This window comes from Sminthopsis crassicaudata, chromosome 5, assembly GCF_048593235.1.
Source record: "Sminthopsis crassicaudata isolate SCR6 chromosome 5, ASM4859323v1, whole genome shotgun sequence".
NCBI classification, from domain to species: domain Eukaryota; kingdom Metazoa; phylum Chordata; class Mammalia; order Dasyuromorphia; family Dasyuridae; genus Sminthopsis; species Sminthopsis crassicaudata.
Window position 1 is genome coordinate 87,198,507 of NC_133621.1, and position 20,933 is coordinate 87,219,439.

At 36.5% G+C, this 20,933-nt stretch overlaps 1 protein-coding gene across 3 annotated transcripts in view; it reads right to left on the reverse strand.

Moving 5' to 3' along the window:
• Nucleotides 1–20,933, reverse strand: part of DPP6 (dipeptidyl peptidase like 6) — a 1,195,887-nt gene that overhangs the window by 997,708 nt on the left and 177,246 nt on the right. Inside the window, exon 1 of one of the 3 annotated variants that reach the window (XR_012482250.1) lies at nt 4,205–4,551. The exons of 1 other annotated variant lie outside the window; for it this stretch is intronic. Coding sequence is in view for 1 of the 2 variants with exons in the window: in XM_074267388.1 (XP_074123489.1) it covers nt 4,205–4,432 (228 nt within the window). In the remaining variant the exon portion in view is untranslated. Of the gene's footprint in view, nt 1–4,204; nt 4,555–20,933 lie in introns of those variants that run through there. One more of the 3 variants, XM_074267388.1, reaches the window with a different exon arrangement.

Here is a 20,933-nt window from a genome sequence, read left to right on the forward strand (position 1 = left end):
GAATATTAAGTTACTATATACTGTCCATGTTCCCTCCATCAAAGGGTGAAAACATGAATATGAAGAGATGTGTTTTTACTAATAACAATCTATGGGTTGTGCCTCAAAGAGGGACTAAGAAAATGTTTGTCAGTTTAAATTTAAAGATATCGTGTTCTGCTTAAACATTTACAATTTCTGTGCCTCAATTGAGGTAGATCTTGATTGATTTTATATTTTAGAAGTTACTATATTGTATTACAAACTAATACAAACTAAACATTTTTTAAAAGACAACTTCTTTTAAAACTTATATAAGACATCTCTCCTAGTCCTGGAATACATGACGCTTTCCCCAGAAGGGGTTCAAGTGTTTTATTTTAAAATGAAAAGAAGCAGCCCAGAAGAAAAACATATGACAGCAAAGAGACCCTAGTTATCCTTTTTATATTTCTAATTGAAATCTTTACAACTGAGATGTGGTCATCCCCAAAAGAGGATATCCTCTGAAAATACTGGTTCTTAATTATAATTAGTAATAACAACGAAACCATCATTGGATAGAATTGCAAGATAGTCTTTTTTTTCCATTTCAAATATATTCTGTGCAGGCAGATAATATATTGCCAATTAACTATTCCTCCTTCAACCTTTACACTTCATTTATCTATGCTTGCCCTTGTGGCTACCTTACTCTTTTTTTTTTTTTTTTCACTTGAGAAAATACACACACACACACACACACACACACACACACACACACACACACACACACCTGGTCCAGAACTGCATTCAATTGTCTTTGGTGTGGAGGAGTTTGAGAAAGCAGGGAGGGCTTTTTTGTTTTAGTTGGAGGAAAAAACTGTTCAGGAGAAAATAAAGAAACTCATTATGTTTATAGTGATCCCAATGATCAAGGTCAGGAAACTGCTTTGGTGGATTGCTGAACTGCTTCCAGTGAGGGACAGGCCACAAAAGAGCAATAAAGCTTCCAGCAAATTGGTTCAGACTTCTTTGATAAATGTGACAAAGATTTAGTGGGCTGGATAGGGAAGGGAGCTCCCTTCAGCACCTGAGATAGCTAACAAGTGGCTTGGTAGTACACTTGCAATTTTCTAATTAAATATGGAAAAATGACAATATTTTAAAATTTTCTGCAACTGCTGAATGTTGTCCCCCTCCACCCACAGAAACATATGTAAAGTGTTGCATGTTAAAATAAGGATGAAAAAACATTTACAATTTCCCCAACTTCATTTTAAAAATCAATTAAACAATTTCTTGGATTCTTTCTGGATGTTTTTCTTTTTTAAGCTGTGAATTACCTTGCTAATACTGAATGTAAAGGGAAAGGTTCAAAATAATTAAGGCCCAAAAAAGCAACAATACCATGTTATGTTTATGAAAATATAAGAATTTATTCTCAGATTTTAAAATTTCTTTAAAAAGAAAATTTTCATTACTTGGATCCCTTTCCCAATTAAGTCCTAACCTTAAGGACTGGGATGAATCCCTGGAGAAATGCAAGTAATGCTTTTGAAGAGATAAATTGAATTTATCCATCTCTAACAGTTTAATGTGCTACATTTAATTTGGAGGTGGTGACATAGTTGAGGGGGGAATTCTCTAGAGCATTAGCCTAACTACATACTGGAAAATGAATTTGGATTACTGTATGGGCTGCATATACTGAATACATTGCTATGCATTGGCCATACACATCAGACACTTGCATGAATAGATAGATCTACAATTCTGTAAACATATATATAAGGCCCACAAAAGTACATGCCCTTTATATTTCTCTGGGGTAAAAAGCACATCAACTACTGGATCTTATATTCTTAATGACTAAGTTAAAGGTCTATCTGTGAGTCATATCAACAAAGATCCTTTTCATGTCTTAATTTCCTTATTTGTTTCTCGGTCCAACCGTTTTGATGATCTGAGAAACAGTTCCAGACATCTGTGATATTTAAAAGCAAGGAATGTATGCTTCAAGCAGCTAAAAAAAAAAAAAAAAAAAAAATCAGAAAAGGGAAGAAAAAAAAAAAAATCAGAGCTGAGAAAATGTCTGATAGTTTCGAAATCCAGAAGCCAGTGTCTTTGCTTTGTCCTAGCGACACCTAGAGTCTACAGGAATGAAATTTCACAAAGGATCCTTTCCTGGTGCCTGTCACACGTTCCTGGCTCTGGCAATATAGTTCCAAATTTAAGCCAGACTCAAGAAAACGAGCGTCTACGGAGAAATCTGTCTGCATTGCAGCTCAGTTACCTAGTCTCCCTCCCTCCCAACCCTGCCCCCGCCTCGTTGAACCACTGTTATGTTTAATCTCTTACTTTTTCTACCTACTACTCCCTCACCCCTTTATTAAAGGGCTGTTAGTCGGCGACCCAGATGACTAAGAACTCGTTCACATCCCTTAGGACGCAGCTAGCCAGGGGGAGAGACGTTTCTTAATGAAGGGCTTTGGGAAATGATCCAAAGGAAAATTCTTATGCAAGGTCGGAGCTTACACCTGTTTTTTTTTTTTTTTTTTTCCTTTCTTTCTTTCTTTCTTATTTTTTTCATGCACACATTTGACCCTCAAAAAGCAAAACAAAACAAACAAAGCAAACGTACTTCTGCCTTCCTTGAAGAAAAGAACTTTATTTTTTTTTAAGAGACAACCAAAACCCAGACCTCCGAAAGTGTCTTAACAAGGCCCGCCTCTCTAGACCTGTCTAGGCCGCAAGGCGAGTGCCCCCGGTAACCTACCATAAACTGGGACTCGTAAATTGAGGCAGATTGCAATCTAAGACCTGAAACTTCTCTTGGCAGCAAGTGCATAGGATGCCTCAGAAGGGAATTTGGAGGGCATAAAATGACTTTGGGGAAACTAGAATTGGGACTTGCAGTATAATACTGTGATCTTGGTTGACACAAAGGTACAGGACAAGAGAGATAAGAGATACTATAATGCAACACTTCACGCAGCAAATATAGGTAGAGTGGTCACAGGCTTAGCAGACACCAGCGGGACTAGAACGTTTGATGGATTGTCTGGGCTGGATTTTCCCTACTCACATAAAAATAAATAAATAAATAAAAATTAAAATAAATTTAAAAAATAAAAATAAATAAAAATAAAAGAAAGAAAGAAAGAAAGAAAAATCAGAAAAAAATGTATACCACTCCTACTCTTCCCTTGGGAAGCATACAGTTCCCGCCCCCCACCTCTCGCCACCCGCCATCCCATCACACACACCCCATCAAAGCGCTGGAAGGGATCGATGTAAGGTGGTTTAACTCTCCAATCTATCAGACCCAGCAACGGGCTCGGCAGCAAGTGCCCTGCGTGAGTCATTCGTTACTAAGGCAATATGCAAATCCAACCTTTGAAACCGCGGAAACGTGCATGTGGAGAAGTTTTCACTTAATACGATCTAATGTTGAGTTGTCCGTCCAAGGCAAAGAAAGGGGGTGAGTACCAGAGGTATAACCAACCTATCTACGGAGCACGCGTTGAGCTCTGGGGCAGCAGACCAGAACAAGGGTGGTTATAGAATTCTGGTCCCGAAAATAACAAACGATGGTCATTTAAAAATAATAATAAAACAGAACTAGACACCAGCATCATCTGAAAGAAGTGAGTAGAAGAACGGGATACTGTCTATATTCAAGAAGTAAAGAAGGGTCTGAGGGAGGGGGAAGCTGAGGGGAAAAACAGAATCCACGACTTCATCATCCAGGAGACGTAAAAAGGGAGGAAACACACACACACACACACACACACACACACACACAAACTTAAAGGCAGAGATAGCCGTGACCTCCCTTCAGAAGACTATACTGATATGGTTTAAAGAAAAACAAACAAAATCAACCCACTAACTCACAGCAGGGCTCATGAGAGCGCCGGAAAAACAGACACACTACCCAAACTCCTGGCCCGACGTCGCTGCCAGGGACCCATTGCCAGGGGAGGGGATGACCGATATACTGCACAAGGATGACATTTGTGGGAGCTCCGGGGAGGGGAAGGGGGAGGAGAGAGAAATAGGAGGAAAGAAGGCGTGGGGGGGGGGGGGGAGGCAAGAAGGAAGGAAGGAAGGAAAGAAGGATGGTTGGTTTAAACATTATAAAGAAGGTACTCTCAGAAAACGCATATCGTAAGCTAGCTTTTCAAAAGCCACCGCCACCGCCAACACAGCCACAGTCACCAACAAAGAAAGATAGTCTTACATCTTCCTCTTCACAGTCATTCCGGGGTTGGTACTGGAACCGGGGCCGGCCGCCTGCGCCATGGTCTTGGGGTGCTGATGGCACCGGGGGCCGGGGGGACTTCCCCCCAGCCCCACTGCTTTCTTCCTCAGTGCCCTGGCCGCCTAGAAGATGACTTGCCTCGGGGGGAATCGGGAAAGACCGAGAGGTGTTGATCTTGCCTGTGAATCTCTGGTAGAGCGAAGCCATCAGTCAAACGCTCAATAGCTTTTTCTTTTTTGTTTTTTCCTCTGTCTTTCTCTCTATCTCCCTCCCCCCTCCCCCCACCCCCCAAAAAAAGAAAAACCAGGAGGCCGTTGCTGCTCCCTACAGCATGCCACACTGAAGTCACCGCTGGGCTTCTCTCTCTCTCTCTCTCTCTCTCTCTCTCTCTCTCTCTCTCTCTCTCTCTCTCAGCACATCTAAACAAGGAGGGGGGGCTGATGGATATGTGTGTTTGGTTTCTTTTTTTTTCCTATCCCGTTGCAAGTGCCCTAATCAAAGGGGAGGGGGCAGAATAAGGGAGGGAAAATGCCCGGGCTCCAAGAAATTTGGCACCATCTAGAGCCCAGAAAACATCTAAAGCCAGTCTTAACGCTCTTCCTCCTCCTCTTGGTTCCCCCACACCCTCTCCCCCCGGAGTCTGCCTTGACTCCTTTCCCCTAGTTCTCGCACTTCTTCTCCTAGTCCTTTCTCCTGTCCCCTCCACGCTCCCCCCCAATATTCCTTCCTTTTCTCCCCCTTTCCCCAATCTCTGCTGGGATAATGGCGCCCGGGTGGTTCGGAATTCTGTGGGGGAAGAGAACACAAGCCGAGAAGAGAAGAAACCGTTCGGAAAGGGTGGAGTAGGGTCAAGGGACCCAAGAAACAGCTCCTGGGGGCCAGCTTTCAGGGGCGCTTCAGGATTGGGCAGCGGCACAACACCCTCTGAGGGCGCATACCAACAGTGTGCAGAGAGAAGCAGAGGTTGCTGAAAGCATGCGTGTAAGGGAGGGAGATATGAATTTGAGGGAGATATGAATTTGAGGAAGAGGGCGGTGGGAAACTCAGAGGAGGAAGAAGAGGAGGTGGAAGCAAAGCTGAAGTAGGAGCCCACACGCAAAGCACCTCGGTTTGCTCTGCTCGCCTATTAATCCCCTCCCCTCTCTCTTTCATTCCCTTTTCTGTCCGACGGGGTGCTCCTCCTCGTTTTGCCCGGGGGGGTTTACACAGAACTTGTAGCAACAACAAAACCACCTAATTTTACGAGGGAAAGAGGTGGGATTGGTCGAAAAGAAGATGGGATGGAAGCACGGGAAAGATCACTTGTAAGGAGGAGTTAATGGGGAAGCTTCTGGAGAGGTTACACATGAATCAAGCTGTGTTGCTAGCAAAGCCCTAACTTCTCGCTCCTTTACCGAGGAACGGGAAACGGGGGAAAACAAAGCGATTCTTTCTAAGTACTTTAAGCTGAGAAGGTAAGGCCCAGTTTAATATTTTGAAGCAATTCTATATAATGCTACCCTCTCCATCTCGCCAACAACACAGCAGAATGATTTGTTTCCCTAATGTCCCCTTCCATCCACTCCATTAAAAGGGTATGGGCTAAGATGTGGGGAACCAGTAACTTTTATGATGCTTATATCGTAAATGAGGAGGAGGAATAAAAGAATGCAAGCGAATTCCACCTTTCCGGGGTTTTGTATTCATTCATTTTTGCTGCATTAAAACGTGCTTCAGCGCCCCTGTGTGGAAATAAACTCAAACTATTCTTTGCAAGATTCAATAGCAAAGCAAGAATTTAAGCAAAACATCCAGGACTGCTTTGCGTGTGCTTTCTTTTCATCTTTCTCTCTGTCTCTCTCAGTCTCTCCCTCTGTTTCTCCTCCTTCCTTCCCCTCCTTCTCCCTTTTCTTCTGTTCTCCCTCTCCTTTCTCTCCTCCTCTTCAGTGGGTCTTATGTTTATGCTTGTTTTCCACCCTTTTCATTTCTTTCTCCTCTTTCCTCCTTTCTCTGCTTTCATGGAAGGCTTTTTAGGCCTTTCACTATTCCTCCACCTGCACTTATTTATCAAGAATATGCATTGCTCTGTCCAGGGTTCTGAACCTGTTCTTTGAGCTCCCTTTCACTTTTATAGTGTAGAAAAGGAAATCTCTACAACTTTCTGTCGAGTTCGTAATTCTCTAAGGTAGCAAAACTTAAGTTCCATCCATCTACCCTCACAAATAGCTTCCAGTAGGGAAGGCTTTATTATTTAGTCTTGGTAGTGGTGGGTCTGTTTTTCATCAGTTTCTATAACAACTGAGGTTTCTGTTTGAAAGATAAAAGGCAGAAACTGGTATTCCACAGACAAAACTATAGATTCTGTACTTGGGTCTTGGATGTCAGAAGTACAAATAGATCACTGATTTCACCTGGATGGGGAAAACTGTCCTTCATTTCTGAGCCTGGGGAAGGTACTAAATTTTCTATTTGATGAGTAGTAGTGCTCAGATCCAGATGGGAAATCTACACATCTCTACTTTATCTCTTACCATTATCCAAAGTCTGTAGCAAGCACATGTATCTGCCATATTTGAAAACATACTCATCTTGGAAAATATAGATTGGGATTTTGTCACTTCAAACAAGTCACTTCACTTCTATGAGTAGACCATAATTTCCTTATCTATACCTTCAAAGAAGCTATGGGGAAAATAAGTCTTTAAATTATATGTAAAATGCATTGTTGCTATTAACTTTAACATTTAATCTGAATATTTGTGACCAAATATTCTCTTTTACAGTTTTTGTCTTGAAAGAGGATTGGAAACTTATTCTTTTAAAACTACTTCACAATTTTAAAAATACATTTCTCAGTTGTTAAAAATGTAATGAAGTTTACTTATGGACCAAAGACTGGCAGCTTCTAAAGCACATTTTTCAAATTTATTTTATTGTTCATGTTTTCAAAACAGAGCTTAAAAAGTCATTAAATTTAGATGAAAAGAAAATCCTGTCCTTTCAGTTCTAACCAGGTCCCCTCCAGATGAAGGAAGGACACCTGGTGCCTTTCCTAACAGTCTTGAAAGAAATTTCATGCTGAGTTCCCTGAAGCCCAAAGACTCTGACATTTAACTAAATATCAATGTCTAAAAGTGACACTTGGAAATACACATACATAGAAAATGCATACTATATAAGTTATTATGTATAGTATTAAAAAGTATACTAAGAATATAACTATAACAGATAGCTATATATTGTCTAAAATCTATTTATCCATAATGTATAGAACAGTCATTTGTTTTCAGTGGCAAAAAAAGAAAATACAGTCTATTTTACTTGTCTAAGTCATATTCTCCACTTAGCCTATCTTCTGCTCTACTTCTCTATTTCCCACTTACTCAACCTTATGAATTACTACTGAATTGTTCAGACACTTCTCCATTGATCTCACTTCCATCTGGAATTAGGGAAGAAAGGAGCAACAACATCAGGAGCAGAGTGAACAGGTAAAGTAATTGAGAAATATTTTTGAAGGGGAATCAAAAGATGTAGAAAATAATATTTATTTTAAAATTTTCAGCCTTAAATCTTTTTTAAAAGTCACTTAACTTACAACAACCTAGTGAACTAGAAAAAAAGGTTAAAAAAATGAAAGGGGCTGGAGGATAAAGTCATTCACTAGAAAAATCAAGTTTGCAAATAACAAAAGAATATAGAACAAAAGCAGGTAACCAAACAAAAATAGATATCAAAGAAAACTTATCAGATTAATGGGAAGTTTTTAATCAGAAATCCCACTAATCAACATCAGTAGTATGTGATGCAAGTCCACACTAGCAGCTTCCTGTGATCTTCTAAAGAATGACCTACACTTAGTGTTTAACTTAAATAAAAACACACAGAACTACAGAGTCCAAATGGAAATCACTTATCTTTAGAAGCCTGAAGGCTTCTAAGTAGAAAATCAGCAAATTGGTTATTATTTTAAGCAGGAACAGTATTTTGTCCTGTAATCAAAATTAAATGCAAGAGGTAAGATCTTCCAGAAATTCACAGCATGAAATTTAATACTCATGATACATCATTAATCACAGCCAACCCCACTCCCCCAACTCAACCTCTTTCCATATATAGTGTGGTAAAGAAAAAAAATATATAAGACTTAGATTCAGGAGAGACCAGAATTCAAATCTTTTTTATTTTATTTTATTTTATTTTTATTTATGGCTATTTTACCATGGCCCAAAGTCTCAAGGTCTCTGAACTTATATTTGGAAAATGGGGATGGTACCTGTCATACTTAGCTCACAGAATTTTTGTGAGGATGAAATGAGATAATGTTCATAACATGCTTTGCAAATCTTAAAGTACTTTGTAAATTTTAGCTATTGAAATTATTTATATCTTTCAACTTAAGATATATTTTCCCAATCATCATAAAAAACACTTCTGAAAAAAAGAATACATTTTGCATACAAAATCATCTTCCAATGAACCTTTAAGTATAGTAAGATTATTTCAACATAGAGGAAAATTTCAATAACTATATTTTCCCATCATTACAGTTGAATATTTTAACTGCTTCTTATTAAAGCTACTTTTCATACCTGATTATTTGATAGGCATCAATGCCTGAGAAGAACACAATAAATGAGAAGTCATTTCTGAAAACTCTTTTTATAGTCTATTTACTATAAAGATTTGATTTCTTCTAACACTGTTTATAGCCAAATGCCTAACAGGCTATTTTTCTCTCTCATTTCATATGATCATATCTCTGAGTAATAAAGCTTTTTCTGTTGGTTTTGTTCTTGTTGTCATTTATTTTCACTGGACACAATCTACTCAATTCACTGGTAGGTCATTGAGATCACGTAAATGCTCCAAAATATGGTAGATAGTCATTTTAAAATAATAATTCCAGGACATCTTTGGCCTACATGCAAGCTAAGCATTGTAGGTAATGCTGAAAGCTATATCTAGTTCAGCCTGCCTAAGCATGATTTATATTAGCTATGAGGTTTTCTCATATGTAGAAGAGAATTATGTCATGCAGTTTACCTCCATTTTCTTTCCCAAGAAAAGAAATAAAAAGGTCTCATGACTGCACTTTGCTCTTTGAAATTCCATACTCATTAAATTGTTACTTGTAACTTTTCCAAACTTTGAAGTTTTCCCTCAGGAATCTGTATAACTATTTAAGTTATACTTACCTATAGTCATACTGATAGGATCAACTAAATCAATTCCTCTGACAGCTCAGGGGGAAAAAAAAACCTCTACTTTGGATTCACAAATAATTCAGTCTACTATTTGATTTACATAGAACTTTGTTAAGATTTTGCCTCAGTTTTCTGCTAGGATTTACAGAACCTCATATAAATATCATATGCAACCTACAAACTGAAACTGAAGTATTCATACATTGGCAAGATAAAAGCTATTTATAGTGGGAAAAGCAGAGCATTTGATGTCAGAGGACCTGATTTTGTATTTGACATATCTAGCATAAAATCAAAATATAAGTTTAGGCAGTCACAACTTATGTGAGCATCAGTTTTCTTAACTGAAAATGAGAGAATTAGACTTATAGCCTCTAAGGTCTTTTCCAGTTTTCTGTAATCTATATGTAAAACACCTTAAGTTTAAGACTTTTTTTTTTTCCTGAAGCAATTGGGGTTGTGACTTGCCCAGGATCACACAGCTAGGTAATGTTAAGTGTCTGAGGTCAGATTTGAACTCAAGTCTTCCTGACTTCAGGGCTGGTACTGGGTGGCACTGGGCCACCTAGCTGTCCCAAGTTCAGGACTTTTAAAAGAGTAAAATAATTTAATATTTTTAAAAAATTATTTTTTGAGGGGCAGCTTTTGTTGTTTCTTGAAACAAGCTTTGCTTTGAACTTGGTCAGGTTTGCAAATAGAATTCTTTTAACCTGAACCCATAAATATGTACATGTTTGTTTATTATTGAATCAACATGAAACCAATACAGCTTTTTAACTTTTATTTTAATTTAGACAATAATCATTTTCTTATGGAAAAAATCAGTCAAACTAGCTGTTTTATTCAATCATTAGCCAATTCAATTCACATATTATTATAGTAGAAAGAATAGTAGATCTGGAGTTCACAAGATTTGGCTTTGAATCTCTGACACTAACTACTTATGTGATCCTGGTCAACTCACTTAATCTCTCTGAAACTTACTCTCTTCATATAAAAAATGAGATAATAATGCTTATAATACCTATTTCTCAAATGATGTATTGTATATATTAAAGTGCTTCAAAGAATTTTTATTGCTATATGTCATCTGTTGTAGTTACTGATACATAGCTATTAAATTGTTATATATTGATAATTATTAATAACATATATCTTGTAATTCATGGAGGCTATCACTATATTTAAAGTAAAGTTTTTAACCCATTGTAATTAAATCAAGCATTCCAGAAAACAGGACTATTTTCTATCTCCTAGATATATACTAATTTGTTTTTTCTGTCTCTCTTGCTTTGCTCATGTTATTAAACTTAGATTGGTACTCTTTCCAACTCTTCTATTTAAGTACTACAGTTCAAATGTCACCTCCTTTGTATATTACTTGATTGTACCCCTAGATCTAGTTTTCTTTCCCGCCACTGAATTCTCACAGGGAATGTTACTTCCACTATGCATTTTTACATTCTAATTTGAACTACTTATTTGAATATATCTCTTAAATCCTCTGTTTCAGAATCTTCTTCAAGAGTACAGACAATCTTATTAGCCTTTGTATCTCCTTTGTTTCTTAGCCCCATGTCCATCACCTAGTAAAATATAATAAATAGTGATTTGAATTATGTAAAAGTGGTATATTTAGTTTATTAGGTTTCAAGTATCTCAACAATTTCAGATGACACTATACTACAGACCAAAGCATGCACTGCAGTGCTCTTCTAGAATCCAATTAGTTACCTCATTCAACCTATTAAAAATTCAAACAAAATTTTTGTTCCATTTTATTCTCCGATTTTGACTATGTATTTGGAGAGATCACAATTTCTCTCTCCCTTGTATAGAAGAGAAACATTTTTTTTCTATTTTCTCTCTCGACATTTTTTGAAATTGGCTACAGGCCCATACATAATAATGTCTCATTTACAGAATGATAGCTAAAAATAATTAATAAGAAGATATCTTTTGTCCTGAAACAACAGTAGAAGGACAGACCTTTTTTCAATATATGTACTTTCCTTGAGGCAAATGAATTAAATATAATGTACTGTCCTTTAAATACAAAATTGACAGTTCTGATTCTCTATCAGTAGCCTTGCATATTTTTGAAATGTTTGCTTGTTTTTGTCTTTATGAAAGGTATTTGATTACACTTATATTTTACATATGATCATAAGAAATTTTTTATAAGTGGATTGAGATGTGTAGTTCTGACTTGAGATTTGAGGAAATGATATTCAGCATCTGTGTTGAATGGCTCATTCAGAGAGAGTTCCTCCTCCTTTGAACTGTGGAAATACTATCTGTACTGATTTGATACTTAATCGTGGATTGTCTTGTGTGGCTATTTTCTTTTCTTTTATATTCAACTATATTACAAGTAAAAGTTGTGCCTTACTTATGCTTCTCTTATACATTATATTTAGCTCCAAAACTGGATTATTTTCACATCAAAAGAATGATCAATGGTTGAATACACACATATGCTATGGCTCAAATGAGACAATTAGCTCAATTTGGCTAGCCTAAGTATAATTTGACTAAGAGAATAAAGATAAGTATATAAAGGTGTTAATTTAGTACACTAAAAAAGGATTTTAAAATAATATGGTTAATTAAACATTCTTTTGTTGAATTAAAAGCCACTAAAGTTGAAAGACTGAAAAAAGACAAAAGCATTTATTGAGTACTTACTGTAAGTTAAAGTGAGTACTCAATAAATGCTTTTGTATTTTTTTAATCTTTCAATTTTAATGGTTTTTTATAATAATCCTGGCATAAAAATGCAAAAATGAGACTGTCCTTGCTCTCAAAGAACTTACTTCTAAAGGGAAAGAGGAGTCATGAAAAAGAACAGTTATCAGGAAGACATTTTGGCCTGAAAATTTGGTGGATGGATTACTGGGGAGACAATGGAAAAGTCCTTTTCAGAAGCAATGGTAGTTCAGATTTAATTTCTCTTCCCAGAGCCAATGAGGAGAGGATAAGGTAGGATATAAATCCAGAAGGCCAGATAGGAAAATAACCAGAAGATAAAAACAATTCAAATATTTTTTACAAATCTGTGGTAGTTTTCTTATTGTTGTTTTATTTATTTTTAAGGAAGTGAAATTTTATGTTGGGAGCAATAAAACCTAATGGAGGTTCATTTATTCTATTTATTATACAGTGTCATTCATTCCTTTAATAATTTCCTTCCCTCAAAGGAAAGAAAAATGGATTTGATTTTACTACTCCTGCAAACCAATTCTTAGCAATTTGTCCCCTGTCCCTCATATCCTAACAAAAATAATTCTTCAAACAATTGCTTGGTATTTTTGTTTTCTTTAACAGGTAACCTGAAATTACATGCTGGCTAGCTATAATCACTAGAACTGTAAACATGACCCTCACCCTCATTGTCTCAACCCAGGTGTTTTTATTTTAAAATTCCCCAAACAGGACCTAATTGTGGAGTTATTGTCCATTTATAACTCTTCTCAGATAAATAAGTGCTCTCTCTAAATGAGTTTTGAAAGGTTGTACTCAATTCAGTTTTTAAAAAAATTTCTTTTAATCTCCAGCAAATATCAAAAGAGCCCTTCTCAGTATCATTAGGATAAGGTGGATCACACTTGTTCCCTAGATTTGATTTCCAGGTCTCTGCTTCCTATTAAATTAGGGACCTGAACTACTCATAATCACTTCTATTTCATCTCCCTATCACTATGCAACACCTTTTAAGACTTGAAAGTTCTATGAAAACATTAATTCATTTATTTCTCCTCACTAAAGGATTAACTGGACATCTCATCTGTAACAAAGCATACTGGGAAATTATAAGCCATTGTTATATTAAAGGTTAATCGACAATATTTTTCTTTAAGGACACTATCGTTTGTAGAACCCCTGTCAGGCACACTGTCCCTTCTTACTATCTGATGGCAGCTCAGGAATTCTAGTCTATGTCATTCTACATGAGTTTGCCCTCCCATCAGTACGGTCCAGAACTTTAGATGTTGCTCTCATTCCATTTTTCTACAAAGTTCTGGTAGCCCTTTGTAGAAAGGAACAAATTTGGTAAATTGATTTAATTTATTCTATCAAGAGTGGTTACTGGGGACAGCTAGATGGCACAGTACATAGAGTGTGGGCCCTGAAGTCAGGAGGAACTTGAGTCAAATCCACCCTCAGACATTTAATACTTCCTAGCTGTGAGAACCTGGACAAGTCACTTAACCCCAATTGCTTCAACAACAACAACAAAAAGAGTGGATACTGGTCTGATATATTTAAGCTATCCAAATAATGTTCCTACTTGTAAAATCATTTTAGTGCCTTTGGTCAAATGTAGGAAATGGGGGAATTTCAGTCAATTTAGCCATCATGAAGAAATTGTTAGTTGTTTGTTATTGTTGTTGTTTCTGTTGTTTTTGTATGTTTTTGTTTTTAACAAAGAGGTAGTTGTATACCACTATAATCAGCATTGCTGATCCTATCCACATATTCACTATCTATATAGTCAGAGCCTTTAACTCTGTGATTCTAAAAAGCTGAAGAACAAGATTGTTACACATGTCTAGAGCTTTACCTTTTTCAATGTGTGTGTGTGTGTGTGTAAATATATATGTGTATATGTACATACATATATGTAATATAAGCATATATATGAAATCTTATTTAATCTTCTCAATGCTTCTGTAAGATAGGAACAGGAATTATCATCTCCACTTTACATATGAAGAAACTGGGAGTCTAGAAAATTAAGCAATTTGCCCAATGGCAAATGGTAGAGTCAAGAATAAATCCTTTTTTTTTTTCCTTACTCTCATCTGAAATGCCTTTGAATTACATCAAGCTCCTTTGAATATTCTCTGCTAAAATGAGGGTGGCACATGCTCAACCATATAGTCCTAGAGTTGGAAGATATTTTCAAAAATATTCATTCTAACATCCAGCCTTGATAAGTGATTTTTCAGCTTCCACAATAATGAAAAACTCCTTCCTTCCTGAAGCACACAATGATTAAACCAAACCTACCTTTTGCTTTTTACTTTTGAGCAGAAAAAAAATGAGATTTTGGTTTCCTCTTTTGACCAATCAGTAATGATCATGTGTGGTAGTCAATTCATAGGATTATAGTTTTAGAGCTGAGAGGAACATCAGTAGGCATCTAGTCCAATGCCTCTTTTTACAAACAGGGAACTGAAACACAGAGAGGCTAAATGATTTATCCACATTCACACACTTAAGAAAGTAATACCAGAGTTGGGAGTTGAAAGGTCCTTTGATTCCAAATCCTTGCTCCCTCTACTTTATCAGCTCCTTTCTCCTAGAACAATCTCCTTTAATTTTTCGATTGTTTTAGTAAATAAAAAAAAAATCACTTTAACATATTCACCAAAAGTAATTTTGACAATTAGATTAGAGATCAGTTATCTTTCCTGACTTCATTATAAAATACTTTCTTATATCTTGGTCCAATAGTGATGCACACCTACAACCACCCAAGATGTATTGTGTAAGTCCCTCAGAGAGATTCTGTGCTATGTATAGTGATAACAATGGATCTTGACTCTATATCTGCTTGAATGGTTAGTGAAATTAAACTGAATTTGAACTGTAAAAAAGTCAAAAATAGATTAGTATATTACTTTAAGGTTTATAAAGTATTTTCCTTATAATAACTCTGAGATAGGAAGTAGGTATATTATTATCCTCATTTCATAGATGAGGAAACTGAGGCTTGAAGAAGCCAAGACCCAACCCAGGTCATCTGACTCCTAATCTGGAGTATAACACTATGGTGCATTCTTTTTCTTTTCAGAGAAATAAGAGGGTCTTGGCTATGGACACAGCTCAATTAGCAATTCTAATTAAATTGGGACATGTACATTCTACTTGAAATTTGGAAAAAGAACATTTAGCAGCTCTCTTGGGTGTCTGTAACCTAGAGGGAGCTTCTCCTCCTCTGAACTCCTACAGAAAATACTATTTGTACCGATTTGATACTTATTTTGAAATAAATCAAGCTATTCGTATTACAGTGAAGGCTCAAGGCCTCTACTGATCAGTTTGGCAAACAGAATATAATGTTTATTCCTTATTTCCTGAGATTTGTCTCTTACACAAACAGATTACACTAGAGGGATAACAATCCATGTGGCTTTTTGGGCTGTTGAGCCATACTGACACCTTCTGGAGAAAGATATAAACAGAAACTTGTACAAAGTAGTAGAAACCCCTAAAATGCATAAATCATCAACACTTTCCCTCAGCAGTCTATTGCTCTTCTGATGCTTACTTCCACATTTAAGAAAACTTATTCATAGGCGTCCATGCTAAAAGAAAGAAAACAAACAAAACCTCTTTTATTTTTTTATTTTAAAGCACAACCTAATAATTCTGTCCCCTTTGGGATTCCTTGTTTATATTTGTATGTTTTCTCAGAAAATAGCATTTAGCTAAAATTCCAGGTCAGTACCCCATGCATCTTGCACCTGTGGAGTGCTAGGTACACACAGTATGAGGCAGTCCACCTCCAGGGTAGAGAGTAAGAAAGCATATGGATGCACAGATCTGAGCATATGGGTAAGGAGAACATAGTTATGTGGTTCCAACAGGCCAGAGGAAATTCATTTGTGTTTTAAAAGACAGAATGCTGAGAATAAAAATTATTTGGCCAAAAAATGGCCAAACTGCTATTGAAAGAGAGAAGTAATGGTGTATAATAGGAAGAGGAAAAAAAAATTATAGACATCAAGAGAACTGGCATCTAATTCCTGCTCTGTCACTGGCCTTAGCCAAGTGCATTATCTCTTTAAATTTCATTATGAAGACATGGAAAAAATAATTATAATATCATATTTAATCCCCAAAAGCTAAGATTTTATTATTTCAAATAATGTACATAGTATTAAATGATTTGTGTGCTTGAAAGGAACAGATAGATAATAATAGTTTATAGAGAGCTTTTCATACTTATCTAATTTGAGACTGACAATAGGTTTTAAGGTCAGCACTACTAGGTACTGTTATCTCCATATCATAGATAATATCTGTGAGGCTCTGAAAGGTTAAAGGCTTTGCCCAGTATCACTCCAGCTATTGTTAGAAGTAGGATTTAGTCTTTCTTACTCCAAATATCGGCTCTTTCCATTCTACTTTGCTGTCCACATGTAGATGCTACTACACTTTGTTATCACTTCTCAGTGGAGTAAACAAAGGGTTGCAAAATCAGGTTGTACTTTTACCAGTCACAAGGAATTTCAAGCAGGACAAGAAGGGATAAAGTGGGAGGATAGAAGGGTGAGCCTACAAAACATATGACTAGATGTGTGATCATCCCAGAGCAGTCAGTCATGGTTTACTGACAACATTATTCTATAGCTATTCTAGGAATAATGAAGGTTAGAGCTTTATCATACGTCATATATACACTGAATTCCCAATTATGGTATCAACACATCTTTGAACATCTGTTTTATTTCTTAGTTGTTAGGGGATCAAGGACAAGAAGGTAGAGAAAGATGGAAGGTACTGACATTCAGTGAATTCAGAGCAGGAATCATCAATGTTTGTTTGTTGAAAGAATAGTTTTAATTTCCCTAAGTCATTCTCAATAGGGGAGTTCAATCAATAAAAGAGTAAGAGACGGGACAATGGAAGGCAACAAAGGACAAGGGAAGAAGAGGATGACTGCCAGCCAAGCTCTTTGCTTCTGTGTTTGTGGGGGAGAAAGGTACAAACAAACAAACAAACAGTGAACTCAACTACATGACATTTTAGGATCAACCTTTTGGGAAAAGAGAGCTGCAGAGCTTAACTAGATTATGTGTGGATTGAAAAGACGTAGTATAGGGCACCACCTCTCCCTTTCTTCAATCTCAGCTTGGCAGCGAGTTGGTCTTTGCTCTCCAATCAGGCTACAGTCACTATTTTTCATCTTAGGTTTATGACTCCTGGGAAAAATGTGTAGATTTATCCCAAGTAGCAGCCTTAGTTTAGGTCACAGTTTCCCAGTTCTGGGAAGCAATGTAGCATAATAGATGAACCTTGTCTAGGAATAAAAAAGAACTACATTCAAAGTGGGACTCTGATTCATATACTTTGTGAATCTGAGAAAGGGACTCAAATTTGCTCTAACAATTGCTTATCTACATTACTCAGGGAGATTCTTTATCCAACGTACTCTCTAGTCATGATTCCAGAATCTGTATTCTCCTCCCTGAAAACACACACAAGAAACACACATACAAATACACACATACTTTCACTCTAAGGATTCTTTGGATTTGACTGGTTCTCTGGATTGGTTGGTTCTCTAAGGAAGCTTAAGATGTGCCAAGGCACCAGGAAGTGTATCTAACACAGATTCCTCTCCTATGATCCTGGGTATGGAAATGATAGTAGGGTGAGGGTGATAGGTCCAAACAGTTTCACCAGGAAACAGAGTCAAAAACCAACAACTGAGCACAAGGGTATATTTGAAAGACTGCTGCAAACTATTTTGTTTTGTTTTGTTTTTTTCTCCAGGGTTTCATAAAAACAAACAAACAAACAAAAAACCCCAGAAACAAAACAAAATAAAAAACCCTCATAAATTTTCTCCCTTTCATTTTGTGAGTTATTTTAAGCTGTTTGACTCTGTGTTGTGGCTATGCTTTTTTCCTGAGCAAAATGAGACAATACAGAGATAGACATATTTTCAACAGTCCCTATTCTATCTTCTACCCAGCTGCCAAAATAACATTTTTCAAGTATAGGTCAGATGATGTCACTCTCTTGCTCAAAAATGGTCTAGGCCTCCCTGTTACCTACAGGTCAACAGGCTCTTTACCATGTCATTTATAAGGATTTTTAGTCAAACTCCTAATTACTTAGCCAGACTTAATTCTTGTTACCTTACTGACCATGACCTACAGTGAAGGGAAAATATATCCGTCAGTTGTCCTTATAGTTTCATCATTTCACCTACTGCCTCAGCATCTTTGCACTGGCAGTCCCTAGTATCTGAAATGCACTCAGTCCTTAATTCCACTTCGTACAATTCTCAATTTCCTTAAAGGCCAGCTCAGGTAAGTGATTCTTACAAGTGAACGTTTCTCTTCTCCCTAGCTATTTCCTTCTCAAATCATTTCCTATTTAATTATCTATTGTATGCTCCTTGAGGGTAGGGATCATTATTCATTTTTTTCCCCTAATACTGTGGGCCTTGTTCATAGGAGATACTTAATAAATTCTTGTTGAATAGATGAGTGTCATGTCTCACTTGACTACTCCACTTTCCTCTCTGGCTTTTCTATACAAGCACTATCCCTTCTGTGACAATATAAGATTCTGATGACATCAAAAGAACCTATCAGACTGGAAAATAAAGAAATTTAAATTTTTACTAACCCTTTGATAAATTCAATTAGTCATTCAAATATACCCTTGTTATTTTGAAGCTCTGGCTACCAGCAATCAGAGAAAGAGAACCACATCACCACTTGAGGGTGCTACTGTAGTTTGGAAGCATTATTATTCGGCAGCTCAAAGCAGCAAGGACAATACTTGAGAAACAATAAAATCAAGGTTTCAGTTCCATTTTCCCATTTCTGTCTATTCAGCTGTCTCCAGGGACATGAGATCACCTTTTAGAAGATTTGATTCTTATAAAAATGTATTAATAAAAATAGACAGGGCAGCAATCTTCCTATTCACAAAAAAAAGAAAAGAAAGAAAGTGAAATGAGCAACCAGGCCTGCAAAACATTCTCCCAGCTAGCCAAGTTTTTCATTCATCAGTTTTAGAGGGGACACTGGGGACAAGAACTTCATTTACTAAGGCTTTTTGGTCAAACAATGAAGATTCCTATATTTGTAGCTAGACACTATGTGCTTAAAAGGAATCCTGAATCACCTTTTGCACTGTTTATTTAGATGAGATCCTTTGTGAATTACATACTGAACTGACAGGGGAGAAAAATGGGGAAAAACAAGTGAGAATGGTAAGAAATGATAGGTGGCATTTAAATGAACTACGTGCTGATATCTTTCCTTCCTTCTTTCCTTTCCTGAATAGACTAGTCTAGATGATTAAGTTACTTCTAACTCTAAAATTCTGCTATCCTATCACCTTTTAATAAGACTTCCCTCTTTGGGGATATGGCAGCACCTGTCCAGTAAGTCCCAGTCCAAGTCCAGTAAAGAGTAAATCTCTAATCAACCTCATTAGTGTTATTTGAAAGATGTAATATTAACCTCATTAGTGTTATTTGAAAGATGTAATATTAACCTCATTAGTGTTATTTGAAAGATGTAATATTAACCTCATTAGTGTTATTTGAAAGATGTAATATTAACCTCATTAGTGTTATTTGAAAGATGTAATATTAACCTCATTAGTGTTATTTGAAAGATGTAATATTTTTAAAGCTATGGCTATAGGCACAAGCCAACAATATTTTCGACTATATCCAATTACTAAAAGAAAACAAGTATTTTATAGTATTGTAGTTGTTTTGCCATATGTTGAAGTAACTAAATTGATTGGGTAAGTAGTATGATATCAGTTGTTCATCTTGTTTCAACTTTGTTTCTTCATAAGAATTCCTACCACTCTGAGTAAAGCTAGAGCCCTGTATCCTCTTGTTTCACTAATAATTTTCTTCTTCTTTTTTAAATGAGATCACTAGGAAAGTTTATTTATTTTTATTTATAATAGTTTTTTTTTTATTTTTCAAAATACATGCAAAAATACCAAAAAGTTATCAAACTGTGCATACCCTTTGACCCAGCAGCGCTACTACTGGGATTATATCCCAAAGAAATACTAAAGAGCGGAAAGAGACATATATGTGCCAAAATGTTTGTGGCAGCTCTTTTTGTTGTAGCTAGAAACTGGAAGATGAATGGATGTCCATCAGTTGGAGAATGGTTGGGTAAATTGTGGTATATGAAGGTTATGGAATATTATTGCTCGGTAAGAAATGACCAGCAGGAGGAATATAGAGAGGCCTGGAGAGACTTAAATCAACTGATGCTGAGTGAAATGAGCAGAACCAGAAGATCACTGTACACTTCAACAACAATACTGTATGAGGATGTATTCTGATGGAAGTGGAAATCTTCAACATAAAGAAGATCCAACTCACTTCCAGTTGATCAATGATGGACAGAGGTAGCTGCACCCAGAGAAGAAACACTGGGAGGGGAATGAAAATTGTTAGCACTAATATCTGTCTGCCCAGGTTGCATGTACCTTCGGATTCTAATGTTTATTGTGCAACAAGAAAATGATATTCGCACACATGTATTGTACCTAGACTATATTGTAACACATGTAAAATGTATGGTATTGCCTGTCGTCGGGGGGAGGGAATAGAGGGAGGGGGGGTAAATTGGAAAAATGAATACAAGGGATAATATTATAAAATATATATATATATATAATAAAAAAAAATTAAAAAAAAAATACATGCAAAAATAGTTTTCAAAATTCAATCTTGCAAAACCTCATGCTCCATTTTTTTCTCCCTCTCTCTCTACCTCCTTCCTCCTCTAGAC